This window comes from Echiichthys vipera (assembly GCF_963691815.1).
Source record: "Echiichthys vipera genome assembly, chromosome: 4".
Lineage (NCBI taxonomy): Eukaryota > Metazoa > Chordata > Actinopteri > Perciformes > Trachinidae > Echiichthys > Echiichthys vipera.
In genome coordinates this window covers 8,791,144-8,804,355 of record NC_139829.1, presented here as the reverse complement: position 1 = coordinate 8,804,355, position 13,212 = coordinate 8,791,144, and the positions used below count along the sequence as shown (strand labels likewise).

The 13,212-nt window shown below is 39.2% G+C and overlaps 1 protein-coding gene across 1 annotated transcript; it reads right to left on the bottom strand.

Annotated features, from left to right (window-relative positions):
• Positions 1–585: 585 nt before the first annotated feature.
• fbp2 (fructose-1,6-bisphosphatase 2) lies at positions 586–12,750 on the bottom strand. Its single transcript, XM_083912288.1, has 7 exons — positions 12,472–12,750; positions 10,832–10,994; positions 10,375–10,467; positions 8,974–9,114; positions 7,547–7,684; positions 3,650–3,769; positions 586–1,370 (listed from the first exon to the last, which is right to left on the bottom strand). Exons 1-7 carry the CDS (start codon positions 12,642–12,644, stop codon positions 1,185–1,187), a joined length of 1,014 nt encoding a protein of 337 aa, XP_083768414.1. The 5' UTR covers positions 12,645–12,750; the 3' UTR covers positions 586–1,184.
• Between the last annotated feature and the right edge of the window lie 462 nt (positions 12,751–13,212).

The following is a 13,212-nucleotide window of genomic DNA, read 5'->3' as shown; positions in this document are numbered from 1 at the left end:
TTTGTGTTAGCACAACAGAAAACGGCAGAAAACTTTGCATGTGGAAACGGCAAATACACTTGAACTTGGTGTGTTTTAGTATTGTTAATAATGATACCAAATCATCATTTTTTTTTTAAATGTCTGTTTAATTGCTTTTAAATGTTGAGATGCGAGGACAAGCTGCAGTATGAGAAGCTGCAGAGGACACGCTGATCATCACAAAACATCTGTCGTGATATTGTTGACTAAGATTTTCCCTTTCTTTTCTGTGTGGCACAATAATTTACCGATCACAGATGTCATAATATTTAAGTGGTGTTCTACGATCTGTGATCAAGAGATTTGACAACGCATACATTTATGATATTTAGCTTCTGATCTCTGTAACACTTGTTGCAGAGAGTGACAAAAACCTTAAAGGAATCATAGTTTTCATGTGTTTTTCTTATCGTGCCACTCAGTGTTTAATCAGACAATTTAATGGTCAGGTTTGTATTGAAGGTCAATTCCCACATGGATAAATGAATCAGTGCTAAAAGGCGTTTAAATCACCAGACAGAAGGATCACAATTATACAACAATAATCAGAGCCACAATGCAAACTCAGTTTAAATCAGTGTATTACACAATGAGCTACACTCACAGAAAATGTCTTTTAAATAATTGTCAAAAAGGTCCAAATAATGTTCCCCAACAGAAACAGTCCAAAGTTAAATCAAAAATCACTTTTCGGTTTCAAACACAACAAAATAAAGAAACAATTTAATTTTGTTTAATTCTGTTTTAGTTGTTTTTTTGTAGTAGTGAATCATCTTCTCAAACTAAATAATAAAGGATATCTGATAAGTTTCAGTTTCGTTTTTCCCCCGCGTTAGGAGTGGCGCCTCTTCCCAAACTATTTAACAAGCGATCTTTAAACAATTGAATCTTCAACGCTGACAGAGTTCTGAGAATTGTTAACACACGACCATGTAGAGACAGAATAAACATGCTGTTGTGTAAATAAGATAAATAACATAAGGCTGTTTAATTTCTTTACTGAAAGGACAGAGCTGTTCTATAGGAACTGAAATGACTCCTGTTGTGATCTGACACTGTTCTGAAAATACAATTAGATTAAAATTAATTTGTTTTTCAAGGGGGGCAGGGGTGCCGTTGGGGGGGGGGGGGGGCACAGTGGGGGAAACACTGGTCTCACAGCTTCACTGGTACTTCTTGACAAAGGCCAGGTACTCATTGACGTCATCAGTGGAGCCGGCCACGAACGGCACCCGCTGGTGGAGCGCTTCGGGCTGAACGTCCAGCAGCCTCTGAGTGCCGGTGGTGGCGAGGCCTCCCGCCTGCTCGATGAGGAAAGCGATGGGGTTGCACTCATACAACAACCGCAGCTATGGTCAGAAAAAAATAATTATAAACTGTATTTATATAGCACCTTTAATAACAGAACCTCAAAGTCTGTCTCTAGGAGTTTCGCCCAGTCAGCCTTTTCATATGTATCCATTAGATAACGGAAAAGACGCCCTGACAACATGGAAAAACAAAGTGTCATAGTTCTTCCCGTGAACTAAAAAAACATGGCTTATTCTGTCAGCACCAACTGTAGAAAGGTGGTATGGCCTGTGAATATTTGTATATATAGGTGGGGGGGTGAAATATGGATAATATGGATAATAGGTGTGGTGTACAATAACTATATTTCTGTATATAGGTGGTGCTGGTGCAAGCATCTTTTTATTTTTAAACAAATAACTCATGTCTGCACACTGTCATTTTTATCAACTAAATAAACTAAACATAAAATGGTTTACAAAAAAAAGAAATAAATCAACAACATAGGTATTAAAACAGAAAACACAGCGAGACAAAATTCACAAATTAAACGGGATCAATGTGGAGGGAATAAGCTTTCCTCTTTAATGACTTTGCAACAGCACAAAGAGTATTTTTTTTTTAATTTGTGTTGCAGTCATTAGATTTTATCTGACTCCAGAGGAAACAGAAGCCTAAAGCCCTTTAAACTGCATGTTTCAAATGTGCTATATAGATAAATGGTCTTACCTTACCTGTATATCCAGAATGTAACACAAAGTTAAAAGTCAGTCATTTCCAGATCTGGGTCATCATGAGCATTCTGTGTGCTGTAATGTTTTCAAGTGCTTTGAGGTCAAAGAGTAACCGTGTGCTGTTATTAAAGTCAGAGTCTTATTTGAATGTTTTGTGATTTGAATGTTTTGTAATTTGAGCACATGAATAATAAGATATTGTTAGAAAATAAATACAGTATGTTCAGGATAAATGGGCCACGGTGACAAGCTGCCTGAAATAAAAAAGGGCAGGAGGTTGTTGTTTATCTTTACGACCAGCCTCTGAGCTTTATTTATCACAGGACGAGAAAAACACCAGCCTCAGATTACAGAACTGCAACATCCACTTTACTTGAGGGAGACACTGTCAGTGAGGTGCCAGGAACCAGCGCCTGGAGGTTTACTATCAGTGGCAATCTGGACTCGAAGTTGGTACTTTTTAAATTAATAGCAGATCCATTATTGGGCTGATGGTGAAACAAAAAAAGACTCAAAATCTGAGTCGTGATACTGTGATTGGCTCTGTGAAGTGCCCCGCAGTATTTCTCTAAAGCCCACCCATAACATGCCACATGTGGGTAAACGTCAACCGTTCCACTTAGACTCCTGCAACTTTAAAGACTCAAACTTTAGAATTTAGTCATTATTTATTTATTGTATATATATATATACAGTATATATATATACACACTGTATTGCACCGTGGGTATGAGAGAAACATATTTTCGATTCCTCTCTATAAAACTGACTTTGACTTTGACTTTTGACTTTAACCTGACTTGTCGGATGGAAAAGGCTGTCTCTCTATCAAACTCTTGTCGACATCAATGAGGAGAAGAGGGAAAAAACACTTTTCCATCGAGAAAAGCCTTCAGTGCCGTTCTCTTCTCTCAGTAAAGAAAAACTCTCCAGTTCTGATAAAACTGATCAGCAGCATCCAAGCTAACCGCCATTGTTGTTTTTTACGAGCGACCTTTTCTCTTGTTGTCATCACCCTTCACTCCTGCCCAACCCCTTCGACTGCTGGTAGCTCCTCACAGGACACTGATTGGCCGGAGGACGAGGCCGGAACACAAACGCAACACTTCTCGTGACTTGTGAACGCATGCAAATTCGGCTGCTGTGCTCGGTAAGAGATTCACCCCTGCTGTTCTACCCAGACGCCACCCCTCGCCTAAACCAAAGTATATCAGCGTCTTGTAAAAGTATTTCAGTAGTCGGGAATACGTCGGACAGGAACAACCTCCTGCGCTCTGCTACATGTGTGGGAGAGAAACTTCAAAGCTCTATGTCATTCTCACTTCCCTGCACCTCACAATACTGTAATTGGAGAGCAGTTTGTCTGTCTGTCATCCCATCTACTTCACACTGGGCAGGTGTCTTGCTGGAAACCCAAGGGTCCAACATGGACTTGTGCCGTGTAATTTGGAAATAAGTATTTTAATACCTCCACTATATTAACGTTACAGCACAGGCTTTATATTGAAAAGTAGAAATACTGTCATCCAGAGATACTTAAGGGCTCTACGGGGTAGGGGCTTGGCACAAACAGCAAAATACACACCGTGGAGGTCAGTGGTTACCTTTCCCTTGGGACTCTTCTCGTTGGCGGGGTACATGAAGATCCCTCCGTAGGCGATGGTACGGTGAATATCTGAGACCATAGAGCCCACGTAACGAGCGCCGTAGGGAGCGCTGCCATCCTGCAGGAAGGAAAAGTACAATATCAGTGCATGGAGTGAAGAATTTTTACCAACAGTTGGAATTAATAAAGGAGTCTCCATGGTGAATTTCAGCCTAGCATTGTTGAAACAGAATATTGGTAGCAGAGTAAGAAGTTAGCAACTGCCCTGCCTGGTTCAGCCACCCCCGGTGTGAGGAGAGGAGCGTATGTGACAAAACACACTAAAGAAATGCAAACACTGTGCTGCAACACGTGTCTTTTGGTTTAATTGAAAACAATCCTTTTTTGTAAAAACAAGAAACAACAAGAAATTTTAAAACAGAATATCTACAGTCGAATATTTGGGTCCAGCCCTACTTTTCCATGCCCTAGGCCTGAACAATTTGTCTTTCCCAGAGAAGAGCCGCTTGTTTTCATGTCAGTTACATTGGATTTCCTGTGCTGACAAGTGTTCACGGTGGAAAAAATATCAAAACATGCACAGAATGTGGCAAAATAATGGATTGTATGCCTAAATCAAAAACATTTACATAAACGGCTTCAATCAGGGTCAGCAGACAGTCACCTCTAAACATAGAGGTTACATAACACTGTCTTGTGTTGTAACCACTTAGATAACTTGCTCTCTATTTGCTTTTGTAATTTCCATAAAAGCAGACGTTCTTCATTTATTTGTGAGCCTGCACACACTGAAACAGACATCCACAAAGCATCCCTGGATGTGTTGATCTCTTTTGAATTATTTTATTTTACAATCATATATTCTTAAGCGCATTACTTTTCACTTTTTAAGAAATGCAAAAGCTTTTCTTTCTCTGTCGATAAAGAAGAACTCAATTATTTGCACTATTTAAGATCAAACGTACAATTATTTTTTTAAAATCTTATTTTCTAAATGTTTGAAAGCCTCATGTATTACTTTCTATGAGAGGAAATTGAGTTTTGTTTATGAAAGAAAACTGGTGTTTCTGGTGTTCAGAGTGATTAATATAGTAGTTTTAACACATCGTTTGTTTTCCTGTATAATTATAATACAGTATAACTATAAAAGGGTGATGAATAAACAGGTCATGTGAAAGTTGCAGATTTGCTTTGGTCAGAGATCACGAGGCGTTGAAGAAAAACTAAACAACCGACGGGTCAAAGTTCGTCTGCTGCAGCTGCAACATTAATCCGGCCAGAGGAAGGGACTCCCTGTGTTACACAAACCTACAGAAACAAGTTTTTAAGTGCAGATATTTAATCATTTAAAGAGCTTCTTTAGTTCATTTCACTATGTTTCATCCCACACTTCAATGCTCAACGCAACACTCTTAGAAACAGCAACTCGTCTGAAATCAGAGTGGAAAGAGCCTCGTGTTCAGACCGGCACAGTGTGATGCAGAGTCATGTGCTCGCTGACTCACATCCCAGTCATCATGAGGGTGTGTGTGTGTGTGTGTGTGTGTGTGCATAGTATTTTACCAAAAACAGACCCTCCCACGCTACGCAACACTCAAACACATCCAGCTGGCAACAGTTCAGTCAGCATGAAACTTCCTCGAATAAAGGAAAAGAAACTGTAAAAGAGATTAGATGGAGTAGCAAGAGAGTGTGGGAAGCTGTGTGTAAAAATCATCTTTAAACATATACTACACATGTCCTAAAAGTTTATCAGAGTTGACAGAGAAGACACCCAGATATTTCAGTCAGTCTTGAGACGAACATCAGTGTTAAAATCTTCTGCTTTTGGCTCCAAATTGAACACATCATTTGACTTTTTAAAAATGAAAATCCAACCCAGACTGACAATATAATCTGATGGTTTAGGAAGTTATGGAAAAAAAGGGAAATTCCAATAAAGGTAGTAGTTAATATATGTCCCTGATGTTCCAGACACCATTCTGCATTTGTAACCTGTGATTTCGAAAGTTTAGTATCAAAAAGTGCCAAGTTCTCATCTTAAAGCACACCTGGTTTAGAGGAGTAATACTCAAGCTGAGATGTTTTTTAAATAAAGGGAAAATCATCTTTAAACCACATTTAAACTTCACACTTCGTACACACACACACACGCACACACACACACACACATACACACACACACACGCACGCACGCACGCACACACGCACACACACACACACACACACACACAAACACACACACGCACACACACGCACACACATGCACACACACGCACGCACGCACACACACAGTAACACAGGCTTACTGCTGCATCGTGCAGCATTGTGCTGCCTCACGATGGTTGTGATGACGACTGGTAGAAGATATTAGTAGAAGATACACTGTATCATAACTGACATTTTCTGTTTTCATGCTTAAAATACTACAATACAAAAACAGCTGAAGGGTGACAGGAAATGGAAGAGAGAGAGAGAGAGAGAGAGAGAGAGAGAGAGAGAGAGAGAGAGAGAAATTTGGCAGAAATGTTTTTATTTATGTAAAGGACCACACAGGTGACAATTTAAAATGTAAATATCTGATAATGTGACTCAAAGCAACCTATTCTATTATGACATAATTCTTAAAATCATGTCATGTTATTAAAAGATGTTGCCCCCATAACTAGAATGGCCTTTATTCGGCCTTTTAGTTATTAATCTCATTATAATTTGCAGCTTTATTTAAATCTTTTTCAACATTGCCTTCTTCTTTCTTTTTTATGGCAGATTTAAACTGTTGCGTTTGAGATTACCTTTTACTTTACCTACTTTACATTCTTGTGTGTCTGAGTCGTGTTCTAGCGGCTCTTTAAAATAAGAGTCTGCTACTTTCCAGTTTCAACGGCGTGGACAGATGCACATGCTCTACTCTAGATATTGAGGGGAATGTGCTGCCATGTTGGTTGGGTCTGTGTCAATGGTAAAAATGTAATATTTTGCAAATATGCGGACCTCCAAGCGGATTTTTCATCCATAAAAGTGCAACATATCCGCAAACTCATCACCGATGACCAAACGATCTCTGCGATGGTGTTCGTGACCGTGCTGTTGCAGAAGTGCTGAGTGTGCACGTAGTTTCCAGATGAGAAGTTTCCTGAGGAACACACGTTTCCTGCAGTAAACTGTGTCGCCATCCTGCAGCTCAGCTGACCGAGCTTGGTCCTCCTGTCTGAACCAAACTGTCACGCTCCACTGGTCGATCACGTGGTTGTGGGGTCAGCATAGTTACTCTTCACCCTCTCTGCCTGTGGTACCTGGCTGCATGACGCCTCTTTACTTTAACCTGTTGAACTCAAGATTTTAACCTTAAATTCCCCCCTTTTATTTCCTTAAATTGACTAAAAATGTATATTTGAGCTGCCCTACCATCTGACAACCTGTTTCTAACTTGACTTTAACTTAGAATGCTAAATATTTAACATCTATATATTTTTTCACAATAAAAGAAGCTGTTTGAGTTGAGTTTAAAGGTAAATTTGTTATTTTAAGCAAAAAATGAAGACTGAAAAAGTATTTTTTCCTATTGAAGTGTACCAGTCTGCTGATAGCCTTTTGAAAAACAGCTTTTTTGTTTGCTGCCAACCAGAAGTCCTCATGTAAAGTTGTTCTAGCTGAAAAAAATGCTTCGTCAGGATTCACATGATGAGTGTGAGAGGCTGCCGGTGTTTGAAATCCTTCCTCAGGATGGAGCATAGGTGCAGCTGTGTGTGTCTGCAGAATAGATGCTTGTCTCTATTGTGCAGCTTCAGTTTAAGATTCAAGATTCAAAACCACAAGCACAAAGTAGAACTGATCAATGCTCAAATGTCTGTGTTGTGTTTCTCTGCACGGTGCTGTTTGTTTTGGCTCTCACCTCTGGGTACTTCTTGTGCTTGATGTACTCGTTAATGGAGGGGTGGAAGTACTTGGCGTAGCCTTCGTTAAGACTGTAGATCTTCCCCTTCTTCTTCATTGTCACGTTCCTCTCAGTCAGGATGAACTCGCTGATAGCCTGTGGAACGTAACCCACAGGATTTATTGAAACAAGTCAGTTTATTTCATAAGACGTTACATTTAAATTTAATTCCCTATAGTTGGACTGGTATTACATTTTACCTTTGAGGCAAAGAGAGGTTTAAAAACACATTATATATAGTATATTGTGTCTTTGTGTGTTGTTTTTCTGTGTTTGCAGGGAAAGAAAATATTTCAAAACAACCTAAAAATACTTAAAGAAAATAAAGTAAATTCAAATACTAGAGAGAAGTCTGCAAAATACATATTCTGTATTATAAAAGAACAATGTAATATGTAAGATGTTATGGCTGTGTGTTTTGTTTGTCTAACATGTCTCTTTCCCTCCCTAAGTGTGAGTGTGTGTGTGTGTGTGTGTGTGTGTGTGTGTGTGCGTGTTTGTGTGTGTGATACAGCAGACAGAAGAATCCCCTGCCACACTCAACAAATTACTGGGCTGTTAAGTTTTTTTATAAAGCAAATAAACTAATTTAATTGTGAAGTGAAACTTGAAGCTGGAGAGTGCAACAGTATTCTCTTTAGGTTTGAAGATCTCTTGTAGTTGGTAAATTGCATGCTTGAAAAGAGCACAACACCCTTGTTTTCTTAGCTTTCTGGATGTATAACAACAAGATTTACTTACAAATATGCATTGAACCTGTTCATCCTATAATAACTAAAGCTGCTTTCCAAATGCAAATACCTGATCGGTCTGCTGAGTACTGTTTGGACCTGATTGGTAAATCTGAATCTGGAATAAGATGCACAATATGACCTGGGTAAGTCCTTCTGTGTATGTGTATGTGTATGTGTATGGCGTTAAACAGGTTTTCCTGACTCAAAATAATGATAAAAAGGTGATAAGTATATACAAAAGGAGGAAAAATGAGCTATGAACTCAAGTCAGATGTTGTAAAAAGGAAACACCCCTGAATACACACAAAAATAGAAAAAAATCCTGCATACTCGTTCCTTTTTTTTTTTGTACTTCATGACATGATTTATACCTATGCTGGATTTCGGAGGCTAGTCTAGCCGGCAAACCCTTTGTGCCAAATAAAAAAGGATTCATGTGTTTACAGTCCCCCTCCAGCCATGATTGCATCGTGGAGACGAGCAGAAAACTGGAATGATTGACAAGATATTGTGTGTTTTCTCAAATAAAAGCATAAATGAGGCAATAACGGCATATAAACGTAAACAGTGATGGCAATAGACTCAAAGCAGATTATGGACAGGAGATAGCGGTGGACTGTCATTTAGTAGAAGTGAGTGTGAAGTACTCACAGGGTCCAACATGAAGAAGTTGAGGCCGGCTCCGGTGCTGAGGGCCACCAGGGTGGCGCTGCCGTACAGGGTGTAACCTGCACACACGATGTTGCGTCCCGGCTGCAGGGCGTCTTTCTCTGTGGGCTCCCCTTCTGATACCTGAACAACCCGACAACAAACAATCAACAAAGTAGAAAAAAGGAACTGTGGTATCCTGCAGACATTAGTTGGTACAAAGAGTGTCTGATTTAAGGAGTGTCTACTAGTATTTACAACAACAGTGAGGGAGACAATGAGGCCACATGTCATACAAACAAGAACTATCTGATATCACTGATGTTACTATTCTAAATTAAATAGCATAATAAACGCTCCATTCAAATCTTGATGTATAAACAGGTCACACAAAAAGATATATGATTAACAGGATTGATTTTTAAAATAATCCAGATTATATCTGCGTGAACTCTTGAGTTATATTTTATATATGTGTTATATTTTTGTAAAGCTGGACAGTATTTACAGTGAGTTTTTCAAGGTGCAGTAATCAAACAAGATTTTCATTATCATAATTGCATTTTAGACATTTATTTGATCTTGGTTTCTCTGGTTGCCAGGTCATCTCAGACTGTAAACTCCCTCAGCATTGAGTTCATCAAGCAGAAACTGGATTAGCTGGACAGTGGCGCTCCCTTATGTCTGCAGAGTGTTACTGCACCTTTTAACAGCACATTTCCACTTTCTAATCTCTATATATCCATCTATATCATACAGTATAAACAATTCTGACACTTATGGGCTCACATTTCTTAAAATATGATTGATGTGCTGTAATTATTTGAAAAACATAAGCTTGTCTTTATTTGTTTAATGTTCTTAATATATTCTGCTTTTTAAGGCATTTATTCCCCTTTTACTCAATAAACTGCTAAATTGTAGTAAAATAAAATGCAAAGAAATCTCATGAAATAATACATACAGTCAGATGGGCAAATATTTACAATCAACCATAATCAGTTTACAGACAACATTTGAAAGTTATATTTAAAAGAGTTTTGCTGCAGGGATCTTGTATACTTATACATAAAAATATATCTGATATTTAATGTGTCTGGAACGAGCCTCATGAACTTTAATCCCTGGTTGCATCATTTAAGAAATGGGACGCAGTGAGGAATACAGCCAACCCTGAAAATCTTTTCTTTTTAAACATTGTTACTGAAAAGGGTAAATATGAACACCTATCAATCCCACAGTGAGGAAATTCACATGTTAAAGCAGCTCCAGTTAGAGAAAGCAAAGAGTGATGAAAAATAAACAAGATAAAAAAACAAATAAGGTCAAATACAGTAAAATATAATATATTCTCTATATATATATATAATGATAATATATTTTATATTCACCCTTCAGACTCACCCGTTTGTAGATGGCAAATATGGTGCCGATAGAAGCCAGGCAGTCGATGTTACTGGAGCCGTCCAGAGGGTCAAAACAGACCACATACTTTCCCTGTGACACGACAACATATTAAGATTTCATCCAAAATGGTCAAATACATACTCTCAAAAAAATAATAATAAAAGTGATTTTTAAAAAAAAGTTTTTTGTGAGACTGTCCAAACTTTTATCTCATGCCTTTTATTTAAATTAAAAATAATAATCAGATATTACATAGAGATGATGTGATGTGCAGTGCGCAGTAGTGGATGGAAAATTGGGAATCTCACAAAAGTTTAAGAAAATGTAATTCTGAATTCAACTTGTGAACTAAACTAAACCTAGTCTGTCCATCACCATGCAGACGACTAATGTCTCGCTGGTATTGGTGTTTACATTTCATTTATACACGCTCACTATGGCGTCCACCACTAACCCTCTTATCTTTGGGGGTGATGATGAGCTCCTTATTCTCCTCAGACACCATGCAGCAGGTGCTGTAGGAGGCCTGCAGCATGTTGATGACCATTTCGTTAGACAGCACGTCCAGCTTCTTCACATCGTCCCCCGTCACGTTCACGGAGCCCGCCAAGCCCTGCCTGTGTGGACCAACCAATCAGCAGATAACATTTGTCTCACACAGTTGTGGAAAGCAACTAAGCAGTACTTTACTCCTCTACTTTGTCAGTTTGTCATAGCCTTCTGTCCAGTGAAAACATTTCAAATCTGGTGATTTTTTTTTTCTGATAAACTGAAGGGTGAGGTGTTGCTTTATGTGTTGAAAGGATTCTCCTACTTCTTCAGCTGTAGATCAGCTTGAAAATGCATCGTCACAGAAACGAGCACAGCCTTAAACATCTACAGCAGGAAATGCAACATACACACTAATGCTGCAGGAATATTCATCTAGAAACATCCCACTGACAGGGTGCAGTCTACTGTACAATGAATACTTTTCCTACACCGGTACATTTCGCTGATTCCTACTTTTACTTAAGATATGTAAGATTTTAAATACAGGATTTTTGAGTGTTGAAATCGGGCCACAGCCCAGAGTTCCCTCTTCATCATTTCCCAGGACAGGACAGTGATGATCTAGCTGCTGTGACAGACGGGGATTGCACCACACCATCATATGTTCCTCCTCTCTGCTGTAGTCTTCTTTAAAAGACGTGCAGTCTGTGTGTATAACTTATCTATTAAATCAACTCTTATGTACTTTATTAATGGACATTTTTTTTTGGCAAATCTCAGCTCAGCTATCTTCTCTCTGTACTTTTAATTTATTTTAGGTTCTGTTTAAAAAAAAAAAAAAAAGAGCCAGCAAAAGTATATTGCACCTTCCTTACTTTGGTGCACAGCATCTGCAGCAATGTATTTTGGCTAGAGTTCGATAATGATACCACTATTGGAAATGCCTTCGATATTGCCTAAATGCTGGATCCGTATCTGTGAGTACACAAGTCTATGCACCAGTCCAATATCACATAATTTAGCCTTGGAAAAAAATACTTTAAAGTAGTTTAACTCTGATAAAGTGGCAGTTTTCCTGAAAATCAATCCTCCTTTGCAGGTCTAAAACAGTAGTTTACACAGCAAGTTTCCACAACACAACACCCTGTTCAAAACACTTTAACTTATATTAAACGTTAACATTTGAAAGTTAATATGATCCTGAACATCACTCAGCACTTTGAGATGAAGTCTGTTTGGAAAAGAAAAATGCTGAAATACTTTTACAGGACATTTGACTTTCTTCTTATTCTCCATTGTGTTCAACTGTTTGCAGGCTTTCCAGGACAGCCTCAGCCCTTGTGAATTGCTCTTGGCTCCTAAATCTACTGCAGCAGTGAAGCAAAATGTCAAACAGCTGCCTTCAGCGAGACACTGAACTCCTTCCAGCTGTTCTGCAGCTGAGTGTGACCTCTGACCTCTCCGTGGAAAGATGCAAGTGACAAGTCTTACAAAGGTCAGTAAGGTCTCATCACATTGTTATATTTTATAAGAAGATCAGATCTGCACATTAATCATAGATAGGCCTATATATCACATATGTAATGGTACCTCAGTACTTACAGGTGGACCAGGCCTGCTTTTCGCACAGCAGAAGAAATGGCTTTGATGGCGGTCAGTGTGGCGTTAATGAGCTGGGTCAGCTCCCCAGTCGCCCCCTTCGCCTGGCGGCCGGTCTCGATGACGAATCGGGTCAGCGTCCATACGTCTGTGTCAAACCCTGACTGGTCCGACATGTTGGCCTCTGGTCCTTCCGGTGGGCAGCAGCAGATCGGGCGGAGGACAGGCGGCGAGTGAGCCACGTCGTTACCAGCCACGTCCTTTTCATACCCAGGGCCATGACGGCAAGCCAACGAGGAGCTATTTGTGAGGGCAGCGGAGTGGAAGCTTGTGTGTGTGTGTGTATGTGTATTTGCAGAAGGGTGAGGGGGGTGTCAGGTGTCAGCTCTAGAGACTGGCACAGTTAAATCCTGCTCAAGACAAGCCCTGTTATTCGTTTAGTACAAATAAAAAACATATTAGACAACAGTAACTTAAAAATAATTTGAGTCTTTTGGGTAAACTGTCAGTATTTTTCTGTTTGCACATGAACCTGGGATCTGGTGCTGTGACAGGAGGAACAACTCTCTATATTCAAGTTCATGTGGTGAACAATGAAGCTTTTCAAAATAAAACATTTGGTTATTTCGTTTAAGACATCCTAAACAACTAAATGTTGCTTTAAATGAGCTGCACCCTCACCACTGAGCATGAACAAATGACCCTGTAATCTATTTATTCAACATGATTTATTTCACCTCCTAC

What these genes read in the sequence shown, in the direction of transcription:
- fbp2 (XM_083912288.1), bottom strand. Translation starts at nt 12,644, where the DNA reads ATGTCGGACCAGTCAGGGTTTGACACAGACGTATGGACGCTGACCCGA. An exon ending in AAAGCAGGCCTGGTCCACCT is followed by an intron (nt 10,995 to 12,471) that starts GTAAGTACTGAG and finishes TGGTCCACACAG; the next exon opens with GCAGGGCTTGGCGGGCTCCG. An exon ending in TCACCCCCAAAGATAAGAGG is followed by an intron (nt 10,468 to 10,831) that starts GTTAGTGGTGGA and finishes GTCGTGTCACAG; the next exon opens with GGAAAGTATGTGGTCTGTTT.